We start from the raw sequence: 27,199 nt of genomic DNA on the forward strand, positions 1-27,199 counted from the left end.
TCCATCGCCGTGGTCGCGGGATCGAATCCCGCCGCGACGGCAACTCTGTATATAGTGTTCGGGTACAGTGTGTAGACACTGTGAGGAAGTGCGTGATGCGGCTTTTCCTTGTTTGCTTTTGGACAATACTGTACGACTGCCCGTTGGCTAACGGGATCGGTTCCTGCTGACAGTTAATTCGCTAAATCATGATGATTTTAGATGATGATGATGATCGAAATGAGACTAAGCTGTCCTCACTCTATAGCACTCTTAATCATGTCCTGGTTAAATGCCGGCTATATCCAGGAAACCAGACGAAATATATCCGGTTTCCTGGCTATATTTAGCACATTAAAGAGTATACCCTCGCCTGCACTCGAGCGCTTACAAAAGCTTGTCCGCCTGTTTTCACGGCATGGACTGGCTGATTTTTTTTTTTTCGTGAACGGACGCGGACGTAAGCCACAGGGGTTGGAAATCGCACTGCCTCATTTCGGGCAGCGCCATCTTTAGCAAAGGCACGTGCAAAACGTTAGTAGGATCATGGCCTCCGAGATTTCGCGCTACCGGCACGCAATCTCGGAGGCCATGGTGGGATGTGCGGGCATACGTTCAGATCGTCGTCGCTGCGGCGCGATGGATGGATGGATGGTTGCTATGAGCCTGGGGCGTAGCCAGAATTTTCAGGCGAAAGCCTTAGACGCCTCGCCAAACGCAGGGGTGGAAGCGCTGCGTAATTTGCGCCAATCCGCTTCTGCTGCGCCATCCTGCTCCAAAACGCATTATTGCGCCGAAACTGCTCCCAAGCGGTCTTTGGTGCACGGCCTCCGCGATGGGCTCCAGTGCGCTTCCGGAACCGATCACCGAGGCTACGTTTGGTGCCTGTGCCGCTGTCATCCGTGTCATGGCACGCCTATGCGAGCTTATATCATCATCACATCACTTGGCGCGCTCTCGTGACGTTGTCGAAGGCAAAAAAAAGCTAGCGAGCCTGTACAGGAGCTAGCTACAAGGAAGTGAGTTGTGCGGCCATATTTCGATTGTGACGCCGGCGGCAATGGAGTTTTCTGGTGCGCTGCGCGCACGAGGCGGTTGCGGTTATCGTGGCCTGGGATTGCGAACATGAACAAACGTAACTGCGTTGACGCTTCATAATTGTCGAAAAGGTTCTATTTACTGCGAATACTTAATTTGATGTAAAACCATGAGGACAGTGCGAGCAGCCGCCGCGGACGTAAACGCGCGACCATTATTTAGAAACTTTGCATTAAGGAAACCGCTGTATAGCTGAGTGTGTAATGTGGATTTTGTGTCATAAGTCTTCATGAGAAAGAAAAAAATGTTTTATCTGTTTGCGGTCAGTGAAGCCACTACCAACCGCGAAACCACTCACAGGGCCTCGGTCCGTGTATGTCGGTTGGACCATTTCCGAAACTCATTTTTTTTTTTTAAAGCGTGCCTCTCCATGTGCAGAATTTGTTGCATTGCACACAAGCCCTTAGACGTTATAAATGCAGCATGTAAACGCGCTCGTGCAAGGACGAGCTTAGTATCGCTAGTGCGATCGGTCGCGTTGTTCGATTTTGGCTCGTCAGAACCTGCGCTCGGCTCGTGGTCGAGTACGCTGTAGCTCGTACCATCCGCAGCACTACATGGCATGCCGCTCGCCGCCGCCGTTGCTGCGTGTGGTTTGGCTCATGAGGTGGCGAGTGAAGAAATATACAAAAAAGAACAAGATAGACACTTGGAACGTTTATTACTGAAAAGACAAATGTCAGGTAGTACGAAAACAGAACCACGGGATACAAATTGTGCGATTGCGACATCTAGTATCATCGCATCTCAAGTACCGTATTTGCGTGCATATAAGCGACACCATTTATTTATTTATTTATTTATTCATATACCCTAAGGGCCCATGGGGGCATTACATAGGGGGGGTAGTTACAATGCTGTAGGGTTATGTTTGCAAAGGAAATATTTACACAGAACATGAAAAAAAAGGAAAATCCAAAAATCACAAGAAGTCTAGACACGAACAAAACATGGTAATACAATGTAGCACTCAGTAAGGCATGAAACAAGGTATGCAATACTGCAGGTAATATTGGAACTAAACTAAACAAAAGATAGTATAAAATTTTACTCTTCGATATTCCACATCTCCTTTAATTTGCTAACAAATGTGTCGTGATCGCGCACACTTACAACATCGCTTGGTAGTTTATTCCAATGATAAATTGCAAAAAACAGTGGTGAGTCACGAAGGGAGTTAGTACGCGCAAACATGGGTTGTATTTTGTATGCATGATCCAGGCGTGGAAAAATGCGATGAGCTGGTTTAATCTGTGACTGTAAGAACGATGAATCACTGAAATAAAGTCTGTGGAAATGAGACAGTAGTGCGATAAGCCTACGCTTTTCTAGTGCAGGTAATTTCAATGACGTTTTAATTGCTGTTATGCTATAGAACCGTGAATATTTTCCGGTGATAAAGCGGGCTGCCTTGTTTTGGATGGCCTCAAGTTTATGAATTAGGTATTGCTGTTTAGGATTCCAAATAAGGGCGGCGTATTCCATTTTTGAGCGAACTAAAGTTATGTATGCGAGAAGTTTGGTGGACTGGTTGGCAGAGTGTAAGTTACGTTTAATGAATCCTAGGGCTCTTGAAGCCTTACTAGTTATTGCATCAACATGAGCATTCCATGAGAGGTTTTCTGTAAGATGGACGCCTAAGTATTTTATTTTGGACACGTTTTCAACTACCATATTGTTAATCATGTAGGAATGTAGCTCGGGGCTGGTAGTTCTCGTAAATTGAATGCACTTCGTTTTTGAGACATTAACTTCCATTTGCCATTGATAGCACCAGCGGGTGATTTGGTTAATGTCAGACCAATAATTGACAAATCTTGGAAGGGAACTTGAAGGGAGAAGGTCGAACCGCATGGCGCAATTTTTGGCGCGATTTACGCGCGTTTGGAGGGACGCGCGTGTTTTTTGACGAACACATTTGCGAAATCGCGCTGTTGCGTCCTGAATGGCTCGATTTCATGCGCGACTGACGCGTGGTCGGAGGGTCGCGCGCGTCCTTTTGACGAACGTCATCTCAAAGTCGCGCCGCCGCGTCTTCCTCCTTGAAGTAGAAAAGAAAACGCCTCGCGCGGCACATCGCCCGCTCGTCCGACAAACGGAGTTTAGGGTGCAGACACGTGCTTCTTTGGTTTCTCCCAATGCCTCCAGACGGCGCTGACCTCCGCGCATTTCTAGACCTAAAGGTAGCATATACAGTAACTCTACGCATTTCGAAGGAACTTTTTGAAGCCGGCGTAGGCTTTTGACGAAAATGTAGCAACCCGGCAAACGCGGTGCGAAAACACCGCTGATGAAAAACGTTCATTATCTTTAATGTTTTTCATTTGTCAGTCTAGTCAAGTGTAGCTATTCAGAACATCGCTTATCTCATTTTCCTGAGTCATTGCTCTATCACAGCTGTGATGTTTTGATAACACGTACGCGCGTGTGTGTGCGCGCATATATATATATATATATATATATATATATATATATATATATATATATATATATATATATATATATATATATATATATAAGTGTGGTTGGTTCATCAGTATTAAATGTTTTCTGAAATCGTTGGAATTTCTTGTGTTTACCAGAAATAAAAAAGAACAATGATATTTGATCATAGAATTCTGCTCCAAAGCTAACTTACATTGCTCCAAAACAGCATTATTCCTGCTCCCTGAGCTGCTCCAAAACACTCAAACACTCAAGCCCGCTTCCACCCCTGCAAACGCGAACATCGACCAACGGCTTCGGCTGCGTCCCGCGTCGGCGGCGTCAACACGAGTGATGCAAAAATTCATAACGGGATCACGTCGCCATATGACGTCACACAACGTTACGTCACATGGTGACGTCATCACATGGCATCTTCGCTTGGTCAAAGGTGTGCCAATCACGGAGGCACTGCACAACCAGCTGAGGTGCAGAACGCTTGCAGTGCCTCCGATCCTTGAGGCAGTAAGAAGGACACGTCAGGTGCAGAAATATCTCGGAGGCGGGCGGGGGATGTTCAATACATCGACTGAGAAAAAAAAAATAGAACATGGCTTTCGCATTCCAGTCGTCTTAGGCGAATGCATAAGGGGCCCTGTGAGTTTTTCTTGTTTTTTTCGGGGAGGGGGGGTGTGTCTACAACCACTCGTCTTTGAAACATTTTTTAGCGCGCACAAAAGACGGGGACACAGAAACAAGGTACAAACGAGCGCTCTACAACTACCCTAGCTGTATGTAAGTTCGTGCGTGTGTTTGTACGCGTATGTATACACACACGCAATATTGAGAAATTGCGGGGGGGAAAGTCCCCCACCCCTCCCCCTTGGCTACACCTGTGCTATGAGCGTGCCTTTAACAACGAGGGGGGGGGGGGGGGGAGGTGTACCCTCGTGCCGCCAAGCTCCAGATTTATTATTATTTATTGCCTAATTTCGGGCTAATGTCTTCTCTACATGAATTGAGGTTATGTTCATATAGAAAAGAAATCCCCATAAATTCACAGCCGAACTTTCTACGCCCTACCGTAGACTAAACTCAGTTTTCCTGCTCCCGCCCCCCTCCTTTTTTTTTACATACGTTTGCGCCACCAGCCTTCTTTTACTTATTTCTATCGTCGACCAGTTCACATTTCCATTGTTGTCCCTAATACCAAGGCTTCATGTTGGCTATAGTGCCCGCATCACTCGTGTTGACGCCTAAGGTCACGTTTCGCGTTTGATGAGGCATCTAAGGCTTTCGCCTTAACAAGAGTGTGTCGTGCCTTGTTACAGAAGTGTTCTTTTTTTTTTGCGCTAAGAAGAAATCTGGGAACGCAATTAAAACAATGTGGGAGGAAAACTCACATGTATACGCACGACTGCCTTTCAAACGCGGCCAAAAGGCGACCGTCTACTCATGGGGGCGCGGTTTTGCCCGAGCATAACGCACTATATAGTCGGTTACAATCTAAGCATAAATGTAAGCCCATAATGTTTCCCATAAAGAACATGCTCGTGTCGCTGGTTTTCGGTCAAAAACTTGAACTTCCTGGCAGATTTCAGCGAATATATCCACATCACTGCTCGGGGAAATTTTAAGCAAGGACGACGACCCTATTAACATGCGTAGTATTTACATTAGCAGCGAAGAATCGTGGTCACAACGGAAACCACCTATAGCCATGTTCTCTAACTTAGCTTGTATTAATTCTTAGGTTTCCACCGACTGTGCGTACGGTGGGAGAGTGCAGTCAAAGTGCGTATATAGGTGATCTCTGGAGCGGTACGCTGTCCCAGCTTTCTCTATGGTCCCAGCTATTCCCGAAAAATCTGTGAAAAACCAACAGGTACAATTGCACACACGTTTGCAATATACGAGTTGCGTCATGCCATTAAGCTACCACTGCAGCTCAAGGTATTGATTTCAAGTTCACCTTTTTTTTTTTCTTATCGATATTCGCAAGGTAATGGAGTTCGCCTGCATTTTTGTGTATTTCATCCGCAGCGGATACCTTTTAACCTAACACCCCCCTTGTCACGTTTCTGTGTTTTGTTCGTTCTGCTATGCATCGTTTGACGGCACTGCGTAATGCGACGAAATGGGCTAGTTGGTTCTTGTTGGCTTGGTGATGCGCTTACGGTATGGAGACGTTACAAAATTTACACCATTTCCCGCTAAAGGGACCAAGCTCAAGTTTGCTCAAGTTTGCGGCGCGACGACAGCGCCGCGCCAGCCGCGCTGCGGCTCTGTCGGAAAGCTCTGAACCTTAGCGCGACCGACTCAGCCACTTTCACGGTAGCCGTAGCGCACGTGCGCACGCGTTCTTCTCTCGGTGCAGGTAACTGGGGGGCCGTCAGCTGGGTACGTTGAACCGAGAGGCTCGCTGTGCGAAGCTGCGCATTTCCGCGATGGCAGACCACGCTTGCGCGGAAGCGCAATCGTGGTCCGAAGTATTGCGGTTTAGTGGCCAGCCACAACAGTGCAGACAACACCAAGGCACACGATTGGCGTGTTAAACTGTATCGGTAAAGGCGGCAAGCGTGGATAGCTGACAGTGCTGTCTCGCCTTCTATTTTGGCTGTCTGAATTCATCGCTTTCGTTCGTTCCGACTACCTGAATCGGTAAGTAACGCGACGCATGCACGCAGCGACTACAGTAATGATTACTCGCTGTCTTCTCGCATTGTTAAAGTCCAGTTACGGTTGTAGGTGAAGCAACTTTGTGTTTTGATTCCCCGTGCTCGTGAGACCTACCCATCGTTGTTGAACGTTCACATTCGCGTTATACCGTTAGCGTTGCGCGGTTCGTTGAATTCAACTGAACTCGGCATATTGTCAGAAGTTCGGCGCCTGCATTTCACGCGTCGGGAAGGCTGCTCTATCACGCCGGAACGGAAGTCTGTGCATTTTCAGCAAGCTTTGACATCGTTCTGCAGGTTTGCTTTGTTTTTGTCGCTTTATTAGGGTGATATATATTTAAGCCGCTAAATATAACTGGCACTTAATACATGCTTTGCAATTGCAACCTTGAAGTAACCACCTTCTGACTTTGTGCGATTTTCTAGCCGCGTTCACGCAACAGGTTTTATACGCCTGTCAAGTCGATATCATAAAAAGAGACTGCAAGCATGACGCGAGAGCCTAAAAAACGAGGCGAGCAGTTCATCTTGCTTCACAGTGGTTAAAGCTCAGCTAGCTGCCTCGCGTCTTAATCGGCGTGTGATTCTTTAGCGGCACGGAGGACTTGACTCTAACCTTCTCAGGAAGCAGTGCCATGGCCGTATAATCTTTTTTTCGCACGCCGCAAACGTTTGTTCACGAAAGTACACGGCTGCTACTGTAAGCATGCCATATCAAAACAACAATCATATGATTCGTAGTCCACGCCGCAGAACATCGATAGCGTGTAGGGCTTCATTTCGGAGTGCATGTGAACCATTATTCATCTTTCACATGACAGAATGAGACTTACCTCGAGGTATACGTCCTACACGGTGTAATCGCGACTTGAGAAATGCATTTCGCTTTGAGTCGGGCGTCATTGTCGTCGATCGTCTGCTCTTCACCGTTAACGTGATTGACGAGCCTTTCTCATTTTATCAAGTTCGCTTTTCGGAAGTGCTAGTCAAGCTTGAAAATCCTTTTGAAGCCGCACTGGAAGCGGTACATTGTGAGGCGCCGCAAGTGCACCACGAGAGCTCTGCACGTGCACAGAAGCGAGCAGCAACGCGGTGGAGAGAAGGGAAAACGCACGCTGCTTACCACGGCCGGGCTAGACCGCACGCGCGCGCGCGCGTGCAGTCTATCCCGGCCGTGTGCTTACACCCCAGTTTCTCTCTTTCTGCCAGAGATGGCGCTGTCTGTCAAGAGCAGCAGCGCCGCTAAGGGTTGCTTGGGAAGCGGGGACCATGAGGCGATGCGAAGCCGGAGCACTTGCAAGATCGCGTTCCGTTGGCGTTCTTTGGGCATGCTACCGACCTCGCGTCGGGGAACGCGAAGAGGAACGCTACGCGCGTCTTGTCTTCCATCTAGCCTGGCCGTTAATTCTCACAGGGCGAGCGGGGAACGCGGTCGACAGGCGGGCGAGAGGGGGGGGGGCAGCGTAGGAGAGGAGGGAGAAGGGGAGGGGACGCGCATGCGCTCGAACTCATCGCGGCGTTGCGCAGGAGAGAATTTCGGCATGTCTAGCCCGCGTTTCAGAGGAAGAGTGGAAAGGGATGAGAAGAGAGGGGAAGTGCTGAGGGGGAAAGGGGAGAGTGGAAGTGGAGAGGGGGAAATAGGAGAGGGGGAAATAGGAGAGGGGGAGGGGAGAGGGTATGCGCATGCGCAGTAAGGGTGGTCACGCCGCACACCACCACCACCGGATTGAACTCCGGCATAAGATACTTCGCATCTAAAAAGTACACAGGACACAGTGTTAACAGGACGAGCGCAAACTTCAACTGGTTTTTATTATTCATGCGCAGACATATAAATATAAGTTCACAAAACCACGTGGAAAGAGATAGTACACTTGACTCCGCCTATGTGACGTCCATCACGAACTCGATTTCCGCAGGAGATAGTTTTATCGACGCCTCGCTGACGCATGTTTCGGCGCCCAGAGATGCCATGACAGCAGCTTCGTAAACTATTCTCTCCCTGTCGTCTTTTATCCGCTTTACAATAGTTGTTTTTTCGAACTGTGGTACGCATGTGCATCGGTTACAGTGAGTAGCTTAATTCCTGGGATGGGTAATCTGTTGACAGTTGTACCGGTGTTCTCTAAGCCTATAGTGTTAATACATCTTGAGGTCTGTCCAATATATTGTTTTCCGCATGTTAATCGCAAACTCTAAACTACTGCTACATCACACTGAACGAAGCTTGGTCTGTGGCCTATTTTACATATCTTTCCTTCTTGCGTTTCTTGTGTGTTATTAACTTTTTACACAACCCTAGCAATTTTTGAGGGGCTGAAAATGAAACTGGCACGTCGTGTTTTTTGGCGATCTTCTTTAATCTATGCGATATTTTGTGGACATAGGGGATGACCACGGGTCGTTGCCATTGTTTTTCAGTTCCTACTTTTTTGTTTTTTGTAGACATGTTACGAAGCATTTTTTCAGCGATAGCCACAATCATGGAATCAGGAAAGCCGCTAGCTTTTAACCTCTCTACCTGTACGTTCAAACTCTTTGAAATCATGTGGTCGCAGGCATCGCCAGCTTTAGCAAGGCTCGTCCAGTCCTTGCAAGCCTTTATTAACTTCATGGATTGCAGTCTGCTTCGTATAAGACCGTCGAAGTCGAACCGTACTCTGTGACAGTTCGCAGTGTGAAAACTTCTGGATATGTGCGGTGAACGCTGCTATGCATGCGAGCATACGAGCTGTCCTCTCTTTCATTCTTCCTTTCTCTATTCTTTTCCTACCCTTCCCCTCCCTAGAGTAGGGTAGCGAACCTGGTGCAACCTGGGTAACTTCCATGCCTTTCCATTGCCTCGTAAAAATATCACGTGCTACGTGACGCAAACAGGCACAAGAAGAGTGTTCCACACTCGCCGCCATGGCTGCGATCTGCGCTGACTAACACCCCTAGGTTTAAATGCACATACATACCCTATAAAGTGGACGGGCGGATGACCGCCGCCGTAGCTCAGTGATAGAGCATCGGACGCGTTATTCGGAGATCGGAGGTTCGGTCCCTACCGGCGGCAAGTTATCTTTTCGTCCACTTTACTTGCTCCACATTTATATCCCAATTACTACAAATAACATCCCCTATACTTTCCTTGGCATTATTGTCTGTTAGTTCTTATTAAGATTTAATAAGTGTAGTTGTTAGTCTCCGGTCGTCCTGTCTACTTCTATTTTGTGTTCCGTCCCGCTGCGCAGTTTTGTTTCAGTTTAAATGTCGTACCAACTATATGCCCAAGACACTTTCCTTGAAGCCGCATTTTGCTTTCTTTTTATTATAGTCAGTGCCTGTAAGACTGTCCGTTGCTTAACGGAATCGGTTGCTGCTGATTCCATTTCCAGTTACAGTCCTCGTTCACTTTTTGGCAGCTTCGTCGGGAAAGCTGTGACGAATATCACCTGTCTAGAAGTGCTCAATCATTTGTCACACTTTACTTTCCAATTTCTCTACGAGATGATAGATCTCTTGATCTTTTTTTTTCTTTTTTTGTTGCGTATTTGTTCAACTCGCACCAACGTGGCTTTTTTTTTTTTTTGTTGCACAGGTAAGCCTCACCAATCGACGCACCCTACAGTTCTTCCGTTCTCCCGCTTCGCCAAAACTAACAAACAAACACAAACAAACAAACAATTAAACTAACAAACAAGCATAAGCACGAGGAAGTGATTGAGGGCAACGGAATTCCAATTGCTCCCTTTTCGTTTGCCTAATCCGCCGCGGAAACGTCGGCAGGTAAAAAAAAAAAAACGCCCCAGCCGTTCCGTTGCTAAAACGGTTCATTGTTGCTGACAGTGTACGTTACTGAATGCTGCACAGCTTTACAGCTTTAACAAGAGCTCTCGCTGAAAAAAAAAAAAAAAACTGCCTCTACGTTCTAATATGTAGAACGCGTGTCCGGTGAGAACTTCAAAAAAAAATTTTTTTTTTCGAGTTGAACGAGGAACTATTAGAGGACGTCACGGTCGTTTTCACACCGAAACTACAATACTCAAAAAACGCTGTCTTTAAGAAAGCGCGAGGGTTCATTCCAGCAGGTCAATGAATTGGCGCTCAAGGGCGCATTGTTACCTGCGCTGCACGGAACTAATCCGGGGCCATCCAGGAAGGAACTCGGTAAATGAAGCGAGAGAGAGAAAGAGATCATCTACAAAAAAGCGCAACAGAAAATGACCGCGAAATAAACGCGTCACAACAACAACAACAACAGGAGAGATCCTCACAGGTACGCTTGCTTGCCGAGCGCAGTAACATACATACAAGACATACAAGAGGGCCAGGCAAGCACCCCTGGCACCCCCTCTTGACAAGCATAGAATCATGAAGAGATACACAGAGCGATGGAGGGAGAGGGAAGTCAAGAAAGAGAAGGTAATAGTAGATAGAGGAGGTGTGCGACTGATCTCCCGCTGTGAGGAGGGAGGTAAGGGAGGGGTGGCGCGCAAGAAAGCGTTTTTGATTTGCAACGGGGTTTTGAACGGCTCGTGGGAGACGGCGGGACGCGCCGCGCCAAGGTAGACGACGCCATTTGGCCGACTGGCGCCAAGTGAACTTGAACGTCGGCGGCGACTTCGCCACGCCCTCTCGGAGAGGGCGCCACGAGACCCCTCTCCTTCACGGCGCCGCGAATGGTATTGGTTGATCCATGGCCGCGCGAGCAGACGACGATGCCGCGCCGCGTCGTCTGCTTCTTTCGATTCGAGCGTTCGGCGCGTATCGGAAGGCCTACTTTTTGAGGAAAGTGTTGTTCAAGAAGATGAGTTGTTGATGTTCCCAGCCTCGTTTTGCTGTTAGTTGGCCCTCTACTCGACAGTCAACTTGCCTTTCGTTTTCCTCACGAAGACTTCTTTCTGTTTGATCGAGATTATTTTGTTTGTGGAGGGGTGAAGTGCGATAACTTCGAGCGTCCACACTGACTGCTGGATTGATCAGTTTGTGTGCTCCGACCGCCGTGGGAATGTTACGTGACACTAGGACCAGCGCATATTATGTGAAACTCTCAGAGTAACACCGAAGCATCGGCAACTCGACTTCTGTGGTGAGTGATTTTTACGAGCTATTTTTTCGCCGCTATTTATTTCTCGGCGAAAACAAACTTTGCTCTTCCGTAACATGTAACATTTCCTGGCAGGCCTGTTGGTGAAGCATAGTTCATAGGTATGATGGCGCAAACGCATCAAGAGACTTAGAAGACATAGGACAGGGTGTTGACATAGGTCACTGGACACAGGACAGAGTGGTCTGTCCTGTGTCCAGTGTCCTGTGTCTGCACCCTGTGCCTTCTCGGTGTCTTTTGTTGCGCTTGTGCGGTTAAACGTATGATCTGTTGCTCCCTTACAATCTAATGGTTTGCATCCACCATTTTACGCAGACGCAATATGATTTCGTCAAAAGACCAACAAACTTCAGTGGCTCAAATCACTGTGTTACTGTTAACTTTTTTTGTGTAACTGGAACTGTGTCCTGTTGTGCAATTAGTTTGATCCGCCGTTGTGCGTTTTCTAAGAACTTCAGCTGTGGTCTCGCCAAACTATGTGTTTTCACGGTTTTGCTCGAATGACCTAGCACACCGTTCGTATGTACGTATCCTACAAAGCTGGGCAAATTGAAATGAATAAATCAGCATATTGAAGTCCTTCTGGCTTGTAAGACCTAAATTTCGAAGTTGATGTAGTTTGAGTCATCGGAACAGCGTATAAACGTGAACGACTGCAATTAATATTTGTCAATTAGCAGTTATATTGGCATTCTATCTTCGATTAACTATTCTATTTGTCATTACCAATGAACGGGAAGTGCTATACCAGAGCAAGAAGGTGCCTTTTTAATGCTTCACAAGATCACATCCTCCTCCTCCTCCTCCTCCTACTACTACTACTACTACTACTACTACTACTACTAATACTAATACTACTACCACCACCACCACCACCACCACTACTACTGATGTTACTGCATGTTTGAATAATTTTTATTGCATGTTGTGTTCCCATATGTCGGCTCCCATCTTTGAATTTAATTGATACTACTACTACTACTACTACTACTACTACTACTACTACTACTACTACTACTACTACTACTACTACTACACATGTAGTGGGAAGGATACCTTCACTGACGGTAACGTTGATGTTTTCATTCTTCACGTTCCGCAAATTACGTAATTTGCGGTAAGGCAGTCATGTACATTTTAAAAACTTATCCTGTATAATTCGCATCACAAGTTTCACCGATTACGACTCTGACTTTTATTGCTTATACTGACTTTCTGATAGTGCAAAAGAATTCTTGTCTATACTGAGCTCTATGGGAAGGATCAATAGCAGGTAGCAAGTGCGGTCAACTTACTATCCTGTACTTGCATCGTTCCCATAGAAACGCAGTCATGACACACATAGTTAGGGCTATCGACGTCATGTCATGCGGTTGTGATGTATAAGAATCGTAGATGCAATGTCACTCGATGAGCGTTGAGCGCACAGCAACTCAAAAAAACAACAACATTAATTTCAAAATGACCGCATCGCATTGTTTCGTTTTCTAGTATTATTATATTCATATTCTTTTTCATTTCCAATTTGGTTCGCGTATTCTATTTCTGCGTGGACAGTTTGAACTCTGTTTTCTTATCGCGATTAAAAAAATTCGCAACAGCGGCTTCTTTCACATAAAATAAACTTCAGCAAAGTAGCGATTTGGGTAAGTTGGTAGAGCTTCTCTCGCGGGTTCTTATTGTTGCTAGTGCCGATGACGATGCAGTTATCAAGTGACTTGATGCGCAACCACAGGTCCCGCAGTACTGACTAAGATGACCGGCTGCTACATTCTGAGAACTGTTAAAATGCTCACGAAGTCTGCTCTATAGGTTAGGTTGTGTCTACAAAAGAAACGAGCCCTTGATCAATCCCCTCCTCTTTTGAAACATTGTTGGTATCCCGTATCATTCGGAATAGGCCAAAGAAGAAAATTCATGCGGTTTTGCACAGTTTTTCACACACGTCCGTCACAATGCAATGAACTGTCATGCGCCCTAGTTATATGTTTCGGGCAAATGTCCTCATATCACGCAGTCGTAAAGCAACCAATGATGAAATCTCGGGAAATTGCGTGTCAAGACGACGATGTGATTACGAGGCAGTGAGAGAACGCGAGATTACTTCCGATCAGCCGGAGTTTTTTTTTTTTTTTTCTAAAAAGCGAAGCTGTTTAATCTAGCCGTAATGTGTCCGGCCCTATCTCGAAAAATAAACGGGCATGTGCCACAGAAATTGGGTAAATCCCACTACAATTCCCATTCACTGGTCGACAATAATGAAGACGACAACAGTCAGCCGGGTCGAGGTGCGAACGCTTGGTTTGAACGCGAGTTTCTGTCTGGAGTTTGGACAACCGTGTCGTGTCTGTGACTGTCTGTGGTTTAACCCGAACCTCTCTGCGCTGAGAATCAACGTAGAAAAAACCTAGCATAACCTGGCTAAAGCCTATCAGTGACCTAGAAGCAACCTAGGAGCAACCCTCATCATAGCTGAGGCCTGGAAACAACCTAGAAGCAACCAGATTAGTCTTCAGAATCGTCCAGTTTCGTTGTTTCAAGGCTTGCGTGGCTTAGTGCGAGCCACAAGCTTCGCCATTTTTTTTTAGCCTGCACTTGAATATAAGTACACATGTGCTTCTTTTCATGTCGCCCCCATCGAAATGCGGCCGCCTGGGACAAGGCCGGGAATCGAACCCGCGTCATCAAGCTTAGCAGCGCGACACGCTAATTGCGTGAGTCATTGAGCAATCATGAAAAAAAGAAGAAAAAACGTGCCTGATTTCTTCTAATTGAAGTGGCGCGTATAATCTATCTATCTATCTATCTATCTATCTATCTATCTATCTATCTATCTATCTATCTATCTATCTATCTATCTATCTATCTATCTATCTATCTATCTATCTATCTATGAAGTTTATTAACACAGATTCCGGTACAATGCATAAATCGAGGTGACATATTTTCAGGGGGAGGTCCACAACAGAAAACTATGGGATGGCCTCCTATCAGAATCGGATAAAATATGTTCAGCAAGCAAAGTAATTGATTGACAATACGAAGTATTAAGCATCATTAAAAAAGGCCACAGAAAGAACATCAGTCAACAGAAAGAAAAAAGTCTACATTACAGATATTAGAAAAATTTTAATTGCCTGTAAGAGATAGTCATTGAGGTTAAATTGGTCGAACGGTGGGCGTCACTTGCGCGCGATATCCGGATACACATTTAGTCCGCTGACCAGCAAACCCTACGTGCTTACCTCAAACATTGACGTCATCGACGCTTTGGTGAACGGAGCAATGGGAACTCTACGAACGGGAAGCGCTGATGCACGTGCTACGACGCACTTCCCCAGGTTTCACTGTAGTGGAGCAGCCGTACGTTTCTTTAACATGAAAGTGTTTTATGCCGGGGTCCACCACGGCTCCACTGACGCATTTCCGTCACGGATATGACGTTGTAAAATATAAAGACTAACGTATGGCAAAGGAAATTTTACTAGAAGAAAAAGTTCCGTCACCTGGAATCGAACTTACGACCTCTCTATCCCCAGCGCGCAGCGCGAAACGACTCCGCCACAAACGGCACGTTCTTCGTCATACTAACGGCGCGCTATTTATATATACCATTTGCCAGTGGCGGTACTCAGAGATCAGGGTACATCAGCGTGTTTTTGTTATCACTAGCGAGATGGCGCGAAGGGCTCGAAGAGCTTGAAGAGCTAGGGTGCCTTGATGCGCGTTTTGTTGCGCGTTTTGTCGCACACATCGAGGCACACTAGAAGAGCGCGCTTTAAATGTCGTCGCCTCCTGCGTTGAGATGAGCGTGTGCGTGGTCGCTCCTGCGCGCGCGCTTATCTTGTACGTCTTGCGCTCTCACCGCAAGTTTGCGTTCAAGTTACAGAGAGCACGAAGGTCATTTCGCTCACTGCAGCGGCCGCTTTTGCGGAAGGAGCGCGCTGCTCACAAACAAATAAGATATAACTGTGACAGTTCGCGCACATCCTGTGTATACTTGTGCGTTCGTTTCGTGCGTCCTCCTTTGTATTTGACCAGCGCGCTTTAACTGTCGAGCTGTGACAGTTGTTAGTTCGCGCTCATCCTGTGTATGTTCGTTCCGTGCGTCCTTTCTGCTTGCGCAACGCGTTGGAAGTTTCGAGCTGCTTGCCGTTCTTCGCGTGACATTGCCAACAAACGCTCAACTACGTCTGTGAAGACACGTTTTACTTTCGTGTTATACCGATTCCTATGACAGCGGCATCAACCATGTTTTTTATATAACGCCTTCCCATTCGAATTAACAATGTCTGTTCTCGCCGTTCCTGGGTAGACGTAGTCTATCAATCACCTTTGGCGCATACCGCGGCTGGTGGATAGGGTTAGACGACGTGCGCGACAGAATTTTCACATTGTTCATGTCATGACCAGACAGTCGTATTTTTCAAACCCTCTTGCCCTCCCATGCCAGTTTTGGTCTACACCAAGTTAAGGAGGCGATCACGAGAGTACCCAGACGTAGGCTACTAGATAGATAGATAGATAGATAGATAGATAGATAGATAGATAGATAGATAGATAGATAGATAGATAGATAGATAGATAGATAGATAGATAGACAGACAGACAGACAGACAGACAGACAGACAGACAGACAGACAGACAGACAGACAGATAGATAGATAGATAGATAGATAGATAGATAGATAGATAGATAGATAGATAGATAGATAGATAGATAGATAGATAGATAGATAGATAGATAGATAGATAGATAGATAGAAATGCTCAAAGTGCCTTTGGTTCGCTAAAAAATGCTGGGCATTTAATAACACGTTTCATTCATCCTTGATGTTTATGTATTTCAGTCGTCCGTTATCTCCCTTTGTCCAGCTCTAAAACCAGAACCTTGTACTTGTTCGGCTGACTCTCTTATTGTGTCACTTCGTCCGCAGGTATACACGGGACTACACGGGAACAGCATAAACAATGCGGATTCCTGAGGGGTTGCTGCTCTTCCTCGCCAGCGTGCCCTTTATGACGTCATCGCCCGCTCCGCGCCAATCAGCGGCTGCGTCTTCGCCGGCGTCGACGCATCACCCTCGGCGCACGCGGTTGCAGCAGTTGCAGCACACCTTCGGCAACGGATCGCCCGTCGAGCGGGTGCTTCGCTCGGACGGAGGTCCGGGTCTCGTCCTGGGTCGTGCCATCTTGGTTGGGGACTTCCGCAAGAACCACCACCATCGACGACAGCACAACAAGAAACAGGTCGGCGACGACGCCGAAGACCAGAGACCTCGACGCGACTGGTGCCGCACGGCTCCTTTGATGCAGCGCGTCTGGGAACGAGGCTGCCACTCGGCGTTGCTACGTAACCGCTACTGTTACGGACAGTGCAAGTCCTTCTACGTCCCGCACGGCTACAACGTCGCCGTTGCCGGCGCCTCGGACAGCAACAACGGCACGTCGCTGAAAGCGGTCGGCATCGGACGCGGCGGCGTCGGGGCATTCGTGTCGTGCGCCGCCTGCAAGCCTGTGAAGTTCCGGCCGGTACGCGTGACGTTCGTGTGTCCCGGCCAGAAGCCAGCGCTCCGCAAGAGGACGCTGCAGCGAGTGCACAGGTGTCGCTGCCTGGCGGCCGATGCGACTTCGTGACGTCACTTATAAAGTCAGCAACGAAGGACGGATGGGAGATTCTATGACGTCCCTTCCCACCCGGAGCCGGAACATCACAGCTTGGTGTCGCTTTTCTGCAACTTTCGTGACGTCACTTCCACAGTCACCAGTGAAGGACGAATGCCCGATCCGTGATAATGTGACGTCACTTCCCCGTCCGCAGCCAGATTATGTCACATAGGTGCCGCTTTTTCGGCAAGATTCGCGATTTTGTGTCGTCTCTTCCACAAGCAGTGAACGTCGAATGGACTATGCGTCCAACTGTGACGTCACCCCTGTGTGGAACCTGAACGAGATGTACTGGCTTGGCCAAGGTAGCCGTGGTGTTTATTTTTGGTACCTTGTGAACCTCAACTATAAGGGTGTTGTCATGCCTGATGTTCGTGCAACAGTGTGTCCAGGACTTACAGCACAAGCTTGACACTGACGTCATCGTTACGTCACTTGAGTGCTAAACTAGAACCGACAGTGTGAACCGTTGTAGCGAAAGTCGCGGTGATTCGATCGCGTTTGTCACTCCAACAGTACCGGCATTCCCACTCTGGTGATCGCACACAAATGTCTTGAGAGACTAGAAGGCCACATTGCACGTGATCATGTGACAGGATCATGGCACTGATGCGTCCATGACGTGTGTTCCCGTTCCGTCTGCAGCTTCTTCATTTGCTCGAACGAAGACAGTTTGCGATCGTTGCCTGCGTCAGTGCCAAATAAGCTTCAATATTGTAGTATGTATACTGTAGATTTCTGTCTCAGTGAATGTGTGTACTTGAGGAGACGGTGCGTATGGCGCGCCGCAGCCTTCATCGTGACGTCACATCTAGCACGAAATCGCTTCTTTGGCTACCGCGCATACGAATCAGTGTATGCTATAGTTAAACGGAAGGGATGTGAGTATGCGTTCTTCGGTACACGGAGACCACGACGTGACACTATAGCTCGTACTCATGTCGTTGACGTAGTCGAGTTTCAACCTTCCGTGGTTCCCTGCCGCGACGACGCGTCTGCGCATGCGCGACTCCACTCAGCGCTGAGACTCCTACGGGACAGCCGCTACGATCCAAGTGCGCCAGCGCGATCTCCTTTTAATTGTTCTACCGTCGCTTCGGTGGGAACACCGCGCATGCGCAGTTGGCTCGTAACGCCTGCCTCATGGGAGCTCACAGGTAGGCGGATTCGCGCACGAGCAGACGCCTCATCGCGAAAGCGCATCGTGGATCACGGTATGCTATAGCTCTCGGTTGTTGCTAACTACATCCCACCGAGAACCGGATGTTCTTGTACATGTCTCTGGTACTTTCTATTGTTGTTCAGTGGCAGGTGAATGTATTTATGAGTAAGATATTGTATGTTGGTTTGAAAACAAACCCTTCATCCATCATTCCCCGTATTTCGTTAATTATACACCTGGACGTGTTACAACTACGTTCCATCCTACTAAAAAAAAGTATGATTATTCTGTCCTGTAGACGTAATCATAACCGCAGTGGTGGTTTACTCTCTATGACATTTCGCTGCTACGAGGTGTTGGGTTCGATTCCCCGCTGGTGTTTGATGTGGGCGAAATGCGAAAACCTTCGATTTACGTGCACGTGCTTCTATGCAAGTGCGAACTCTAGGTTTTGATGTTTGATCGGGAGTCTCACACTACTGAGTGCCTCATAATCTACACGTGATTCCGGCACGTGTATTAACTTCAGCCACATTTAATCCATAATTATGTACGTCCATATGGGATGCAGTATGGAAACTTGTAGTGCCCATACAAGACCATATGTGATTGTGGTACATTTAAGACATACGGTTCTTCTTCGGTAGGGTATCCAAATCTGTGAAATTATAACTATGTGATTGTGGTACAGTATTGTGTGTTGAGAATTTCGTAAACAGGGAGTGTGTGCTGGAGCCGACGTTTCGGCAAGTGGACTTCTCTACGTCGGCTCCAGCACACACACCCTTTTAACGAATTTCTCATCGCAATCTTCCATCTTCCCCTTCCGGCCTTTCTATTATGTAGGGTGTGTAACGCAAAATTCATTGCAAAATTTGTTTTTCTTATTGAAGGCATGCTAGATGCCATTTTGGTTGCCGCGAAGCACTCACGTGCAGGCTTTAAGCTGATTCCAGAAGCTTTTCATTTTAGATCAGCTGTGTCAGTTTTTTTTTATGTCGTGCTGTACGTTGGTGCCAGTCACGAAGGACATCTTGAACCTCATCGAACTGTCAATTTCTGATTTTTTTCGAGTTATAGACTACACAAACGTTAAAAAATAATCTGTGCAACCAAGATGGACACTGTCCAGTCATTGCAAACGAAAAAAAGTAATAGAGAGATGTTAGGGAAACGTTACTTGTTGGGCGTATATAGCTGATCACTTACCGCGGTGACTCAGATTGCTCTGACGTCAGTTCTGCTCCCGATCGAAGTAGTGGTCACGTGTTCAATTCATTCAATTCACGGCGACGCTGATGTACTCAGATGTGAACTTTAAAAAAAGCAGCTGGTTAAAATTCATTCTGACTCTTCGCTAATACATTCCTCATAACTGTGCTCTTTTGGAACTTCTGGGCCCCATGAACATCTATCTATCTATCTATCTATCTATCTATCTATCTATCTATCTATCTATCTATCTATCTATCTATCTATCTATCTATCTATCTATCTATCTATCTATCTATCTATCTATCTATCTATCTATCTGTGTCTGTCTGTCTGTCTGTCTGTCTCTCTGTCTGTCTATCTATCTATCTATCTATCTATCTATCTATCTATCTATCTATCTATCTATCTATCTATCTATCTATCTATCTATCTATCCATCTATCTATCTATCTATCTATCTATCTATCTATCTATCTATCTATCTATCTATCTATCTATCTAACGTTGTTTTGAGGAAAGTCCTTACCGTATCTCATTGGGGTAACCAGGGGGGCTTCAACACCTCCCCCCCCCCCTCCATTTTGCATGTGTATATATACACGCACGCATACACACTCATAAACATACATAACGATTGGTTGAACCCCTTGTCCCCCCCCCCCCCAAAAAAAAATTTCTAGCCACGCGTCTGCTGTACCTGTTACTTAAATGAAAAGCAATTATATTGTATTCGTTTTAAATCTCTCACATTCTGGAACGTATTATACTTCCACGGCCTAAGTGATGTTTGTCTCCGGTCATGAATTCCAGTTTTGCTTCCCTGCAAGAAAGTGATGTTCATTGGCACGCAATTTTTTTCGCGATTTTATTTGATTTCGTCACCATTTGAAAATTCCTTATCATCGTTTTCACTTGTCTCTCTCTCTTGTTTTTTTTTGTTTGTTTTCACTTGACACCAAATATGAGAAGCGGGCAAGAATACATTCAGTTGTTTCTTTCACTCAGACACAGAAATATTCATCAGCTGCTATGATTTTTGGAACGTGTGCGCCAACAACGAAAAAAAAAAAAAAGCTTGCGACTCTGTACATAGTCGAGTGGTTTTCTAGTCTTCCGCCATCATCTGTCGCGCGTTTGTCTCAACACGCTGGCTCATTCGTGGTTGATGCAACGCAGCACGTGTAATAAAGTGTTATACTTGAAAACGGTCTGTACTGCCTCCCTTTTTTTAAAGCGCGTAGCATTTTAGGGGCCTGGCTAGTCGTCCACCTGTACATCTCATGTGGCGTGATCACGCTCAAAATCAAGTGGACAATACAGGCCTAAGACAAGGCTAGCAATGCTCAAAACCGGATTAATATAAACGAACAATGCCTAAAATAATATAGTTAACAGAAATAACCAAAGAGTAATCGCAATAATTTACTGAAAATCGCTAAAAATGCTTCGGAAACATGCGACTGAGAGGAGGGCGCCATCGCCTCGCCAAGCGCGCGAGTGCTCCTCCCACCGGCACTTCTCCGGCGCTACATCTGAAGGGGCAAACAACCTGACGGAATCCGCCGCAGACGACACGTATCTCAACTGCCGTAACAAGTAGGAAGCCCATAAAGCGCAGCAAAAAGTTGCGCACACCGAGTACGCGAATCTCCCTAGCAAGATCGTACTCATGCCAGGGAAACCCTACATGCTTACCTCAAACATCGACGTCGTCGACGGTTCGGTAAACGGAGCAGTGGGAACTCTACGAACGAGAATCGCTGGGTGCCCGTGCTAGGCACTTCCTCAGGTTTCACAGTAGTGGAGCTGCATTTAGCGCAGGATTTAGAGCTACACCAAACGCTACACATTTTTAGCGTTAGCTACACTGGCCTAGCCGAGCCAGTTTCGCGTGGCTCCTCAACAACCGTGCTGCGCATGCGCGTGGATCAGTGATGTCACGCACCGGAGCCGGCAGCTCCCGCGCACTCCGCCGCCGCAGGTCTGCGCTTTCCAGAAGAGTGACGTCGTAGCCTTGGCAGATGTATTGGCGCCCGCGCGCGCGCAGCTATTCGCCTTCGCTGTGCAGTCGCCGTCTGACACTGCGCTGGAGCCGCTTGATAGCGCCTCTGACTGGCGTTTGCCATTGTGGTATAGCCATGGAGAAGGAGAGCGCAAATGCTGCTCAACGGCGCAGAAGAGCGGAGAAGCTTAACTCATCGGATCCCGAAGTACTTGCCTGGCAAAATAAACATACATGTGCCACATGATACGTATACCGTGTGTGTGTCATTGGAGCAGCAGTAGGCATGATAATCAAGCTAATCCTAGACAATCAGGAAAGCTAAGAATAATTAGCTGAACCTTTGCTAACGCTACGTTATCCTGGCATAGCCGAGCTAAGCCACTGCACCATTTTTTTAAAGCAGTAATCAGGGTGTCGCTTTTCTTTTTGCACTATATGATACCGCTGGTTACAAAGGGTGAGGCCAATAAGTTCAATGCACGCGCTTTTCGCGCCTCCGGTCATCGGCAGGAGCTAAGGAGTTTGCGGATAAAGCTGAAGCTCTCCATACTGATGCAGTGACGGCAAAAAAGAAAGAAAAAAGAATGGCAAGCAACAAAGGTGGAATCAAGGAGGTTTATAAAAAAACCTCCTTGTGTGAAATGCGAAGCACTCGTCGCCCTGTAAGTCACTTACAAGTCAAGGTAAAAAGTCAGAGCCATTTCAATATATGTGACGATGAAAGACCAGCGGAGCTGTTTGTTTTATTTAATTAAAGTTGAAATTTTCTCTCTTTGGCATGACCATTTCCATAGCAACGGCATCAATTGCCCCTTTATTGCCACACTGGCCACTGCCGTGGGTCAAGTGACGTTTGCGCAAGAACGGAACGCGTGGAGACAACAGCCTTCCCTCGACAACAGAGCGTTAGTCCGTCCGTCGTTGACAAAAAACCTCGAGATGCGATGACGTCACCTCGCGTTGCCTAGCAACCAGGGGCGTATCCAAAGGGGGGGGGGGGTTGACGGGGTTCCACCTCCCCCCCCCCCCCGAAATTTTTCAGTTTTGCTTGCGTATGTAAACACGCACACAAAAACGCACGCACGAACATACATAACGTAAGGTTACCCCCCCCCCCCCCCCGGAAAAAAATTTCTGGCTACGCCCCTGCTAGCAACACCCGGCAATGCTGCAGTCGTATTTGATGCGGGTGCATCTACCGAGACTGAAGGCTGGTTTAGAGTGATAGAGTGGGACATGGCGAGTCTGGGCATCGCCTTGCATTACTTGGCAACACTTAGCAGAAGCTTAGCAATGCCTAGCAAAACTTAGCATAACCTCGCAACACTTCGCAAAACTTACCATAACCTCGCAAAAATTAGCAAAACCTAGTATATATAGTCTTGCAAAACTCAGCAAAAACTTGGCAAAACCTCGAAAGGCCAGGACCAGCTATAGGTACCGATCAGCCCCGCTTTGTCTTTATAGACCCTTTTCATAATCCGCAAGTGCGCTTCCCTGCGCTGCATATTTGCCCAACTATTATCAGCACCTGTCTTGTTTAGATTGGATACGAGGTCCTGGTTGCACGTGCTGAGGGCTTGTCTATTATGCGCGTTCAGGTCAAGAGATCCGAGCCTACATTTTATACGTCATAGCGTAAGCAAAATGCGCTTGAACACACTGTTTGCGGTAAGTGACTAGCCGCCAATAGTTGGGCAAACTGCATAGCAGGAAAGCTAGCTTTACAATTGGGAAAGGGTCTATAGCCACTGTCTGTGGCGCATAAACTGTACTATACAAGGCTATGCCATGTTTTACCCCTCCCCTCCTCCTTTCTTTCTTTCTCCCCCTGACTCCCCTTTTCGACTATGCTATGATAAGAGCTGCTTGCCAAAAACCCGCTTTCTGTTGTGGACAACCGGCGGGGGGAAGGGGGTGCAACCTACACCCCCCCCCCTCCGTTCGTGTGTTGCAGTGGTGTAGCAACGGTTGAACCTAGCAAACGCGGTGTAAGAATGTTTTTTTTCTTACACCGTGCACAGCATCCTGGCTTCTCCACTTCCCACAACCTCGCCTCTTCATTGAAAGGGCGCCCGCACCGAAAACGACCTTGTCTGATAGATACATCGCAGCTACAATGAGCGAACGGTGTTGAAAAAGACGCAGAAAAAGAACGCGATCGACAGCATTGGTGCCAAAACCCAGAATACATTGTAAATGCTGATAAAGCGGCTCTTCTCTGAGGACGTTCAAAGCAACGTTGTTCAAAGATCGCAATTTACGTTGTTCAGTTTTGCCGCGCTTATCGGCGGCTTAGCAGGTGCTGCCGCGGAGCGGCTTTTACGCAAGACGCAAAGAATAGTGCATGGCCTCCGAGATTTGACTATGCAGTTTTGGAAGCCACTTGCAGTCAGTTCTGCGGAATCCCGAAAGGTGACGGAAGGGGCATTTCTTCATGATCTGACAAATAACCGTCGTTTTATGCATGCTTACTGAATTACAAAATAACTAATCATTCCTCAAACATAGCCTCCATCACTTGCTTTAGCCTCAAACTGCTTTTGACGCACAGATACGACTAATTTACAGCAAGCAAAGCCTTCGAAATTGGCACATACCCTTCGAGAGCCGTCGTTGAAATGTTGATTGAGAAATCGCAAATATTTTTTGTGCTCTTCAGCGTAATTATTAGTCGAAGTAGAGGCGCAAATGAAAGATTAATAATAATGTTGTTTCATCAAGCATAACATTATACTCTTGCTAGAAAAAAATTATAGCTTATGTCGCAAACCATGAAAGCGCTGGTTTCGGTTTCGCTTCAACGTAATGGCGGCACTCCTGGGCCGACAACGTTGTTGCTTTTCATAGAGCGCGAGATTGCTTCTTTAGCGAACATCACGCGATGACACGAAGGTTAACGTGCGTACCTAAGTGCTACTAGCAGATACTCAAGTCTTGTCCTTTCTGTGTGTTCACTTGTGTTCACTGCGAACGCCCAATGAATATCTGTAACAAGCGATCTGCGGGAGCCTCAGTAAGGTAATCCACGCGCTGTCAAAAAGAGGGTATGGTTCCGCCAGCGCAACTACGCGCTATAATCAGGCGCCGGGCTGCGTCGAAGTCGCAGAAAGACGGAAGCGGTGGCAAGGCTCGGAAAAGGGACTCCAAGCAAAGTGCGAGCGACGCATCTTCATCTTCGAGAACAGCGGCTTGTGCTACGAACAAAAGAAAAGGACTCGCAGGCGGCGACTTCACCAATATCAAGAACAGGCTGTGCACCCGCTTTGGAGCAGCGTCGCATCAGACGAACTCCGCGGCGAACAGTGAAAGCTGCGACTCGCTTGCCGAAAGCGCCGATGATGCCGGAAACTCGAAACCAACAAGGTCAGGTTTGGTGCAGCAAACACACGTGCCCAGCAACGAATACTTAGTTCTCTTAAAACACACGTGCGTTTGAGGCCACATCGTCGTGACAGGGGACCGTGGAGAGTTGTATTACGTTAGAAGCACTCAAGTAAACAATTGTGTAGGATCCAGTAAACACACTCGCATTCGATACCACGAGGCATTCAGTGTGTCAAGATAAGAGGCTAGAGCAATGAGCGTTAGAGGCTGTCATCTCGATTGTTTGTTATTAATTTTAAGCAAAATAAACAACTGAATTCGCGCTCTGCAGTTTAGCATTATGAACCAACTAGCCTAGCAACAAATTCTCTTAAAACATGTGCGTTTGAGATCGTCGTGACATCGTCGTGACCAGAGACAGTAGAGCACTGTGTGACTTCACAAGCTCTCGAAGTAAACACTTGTGTGATGACATGTGATCAGATGCAGTAAAGATATTCGCATTTAGTACTACGAAGCATGCACGATGTCATAATAAGAGGCTAGAGTAATTAGCATTGGAGATTTGTCATCTAGATTCTTTGTATGATCACTTAAATGCAGATCCCGTAAACGGACTTGCATTCGTTACTACGAAACATGCATGATGGCATCATTAGAGACTATAGTAATCAGAATAAGAGGCCGTCATCTCGATACTTTTTGCGATTATGTTAGAGCAGAAGATCTTGTGAGTGGACTTGCATTTGATGCTATGAAACATGTATGATGCCATAAGAGGCTAGAGTAATGAGTGTTAGAGGCTGTCATCACGATTTGTGCGATTACGTAAGGGCAGAAGATCCTGTTAACTGACTTGCATTTGATACTACGAAGCATACAAGGTGTCATGATAAAACGTTACGAGTAATGAGCATTGGATACTGTCATGTCGATGTCTGCCGTGATGATGTAGCGGTTATGGCACTCAGCTGCTGACCCGAAGGTCGTGGTTTTGATCTCAGCCGCGGCGGTCGCATTTCGATGGAGGTGAAATGCCAGAGGCCCGTGTACTGTGTGATATCAGTGCATGTTAAAGAACACCAGACGGTCAAAATTTCCAGAGCCCTCCACTACGGCGCCTTTCATCATATCGTGGTTTTTGGACATAAAACCCCAACAATTATTATGTCACGTCAATTCTTTGTATGATTACATATAAGTGCAGAAGATCCTGCTAACTCACTTGCATTTGATACTACGAGGCATGCTCGACATCATGATGAAGAGACTAGAGTAATGAGGATTAGAGCCTCTGTTCAATGGCTGCATCGATTTAACTCTGCAAAAGCTGTCACGTTGTGCTGTTTTCTCTCCTTAAAAAAAATTTTTTTTCCACAGCTACACACCGCTTGAAAGCCAAGTCGTGGCTATCAAGCAGCGACACCCCAACACCATCCTGCTGGTTGAATGTGGGTATCGTTTCCGGTTCTTCGGAGAAGATGCGGAGGTATTCTTACATTCATCGTCTCTGCTGTGGCACCTTTATCTGTGCGGAGAGAGTGTTTTGTGTGTTAAAGAAACTGCGCGTAGCGCCTGTATTGATGCAGTGTAAATGTACTGCATGTAATCTGACACAGGCCAACACCTGCGTCAAATTACGTGCACTGTTTACTTGGTGATTGCCTTCTTAAAGTCAGGTTCAGTGCAGGACATCTATATTGCTTCAATTAAAAAATGTGTAATCCACATTATATATTACTCATGAAAGCATGAACGAAAGAAGGGGAATTTGTGGGCTCGTTTTTCTTTGTTAGACACAACCTTATTGAAAACCGACAATGGGGCCAAGGAAAGTACAGGGGACAAAATCATGATGTAAATGTGAATAAATTAAAATGGATGAAGAGACGACTTGTCTTTTTGTCCGCTTTAATTTCTTCACATTTATATCATAATCACTGCAACGGAGTTAAAAGACTCCAAATAACGTGCCCTATACCTTCTTCAGCCTCATTGTCTATTAGTTTTCAATAAGTTTGTGTTTACCAAAGCATGCGTCTTTTGAGCTACATGATATGCGTTCACCTTTTTTAGTTACTCTAAAGAAAAACTGAAACTGTGTCGTACAAGTGCTCTTGGCTGTGTAGTATGAATCATGTGTGTTGTCATTTTGCAATGTGTCATTTTGCTTGTCCCATCTTTTCTCTCTGTTTTTAGCGCCGTTACCTCATTGGACATTATGTTTAATAGCTGCTTCTTACCGATTGCATTTGTGCGAGCCACGGCACAACTGAAGTTGCTTGATCTGCCGTTGCTCCGACGTTCATGCAGTTGGCTTCCCGTGAGCTCTCCATCATGTGCAACCGTGACCACAACTTCATGACAGCCAGCATTCCGGTACACCGCCTGGGCTTCCACGTGGAGCGGCTCGTTTCCCGCGGGCACAAAGTGGGCATAGTCCGGCAGACTGAGTCAGCGGCGCTCAAGTCGGTCGGAGCGTCGAAGTCTACCGTCTTCACCCGTGAACTGACGGCGTTGTTCACCAAGTCGACATTGATTGGAGAAGGTGC

General features: G+C 46.8%; 2 protein-coding genes across 3 annotated transcripts in view; both read left to right on the forward strand.

Annotated features, from left to right (window-relative positions):
* Positions 1-16,208: 16,208 nt before the first annotated feature.
* LOC119373694 (gremlin-2) lies at positions 16,209-16,937 on the forward strand. Its single transcript, XM_037643757.2, has one exon. It carries the CDS (start codon positions 16,243-16,245, stop codon positions 16,906-16,908), a length of 666 nt encoding a protein of 221 aa, XP_037499685.1. The 5' UTR covers positions 16,209-16,242; the 3' UTR covers positions 16,909-16,937.
* Positions 16,938-24,128: 7,191 nt separating this feature from the next.
* LOC119374479 (DNA mismatch repair protein Msh3) overlaps positions 24,129-27,199 on the forward strand; it is a 39,739-nt gene continuing 36,668 nt past the window's right edge. For both annotated transcript variants that reach the window (XM_049410822.1, XM_037644585.2), the window contains exons 1-3: positions 24,129-24,686; positions 26,028-26,136; positions 26,961-27,195. In XM_049410822.1, coding sequence (XP_049266779.1) covers positions 24,370-24,686; positions 26,028-26,136; positions 26,961-27,195 — 661 coding nt within the window. In that variant the 5' untranslated portion in view covers positions 24,129-24,369. The remainder of the gene's footprint in view (positions 24,687-26,027; positions 26,137-26,960; positions 27,196-27,199) is intronic.

The sequence above is a fragment of the Rhipicephalus sanguineus genome, chromosome 11 (assembly GCF_013339695.2).
Source record: "Rhipicephalus sanguineus isolate Rsan-2018 chromosome 11, BIME_Rsan_1.4, whole genome shotgun sequence".
NCBI lineage: Eukaryota > Metazoa > Arthropoda > Arachnida > Ixodida > Ixodidae > Rhipicephalus > Rhipicephalus sanguineus.

What these genes read in the sequence shown, in the direction of transcription:
- LOC119373694 (XM_037643757.2), top strand. Translation starts at nt 16,243, where the DNA reads ATGCGGATTCCTGAGGGGTTGCTGCTCTTCCTCGCCAGCGTGCCCTTT.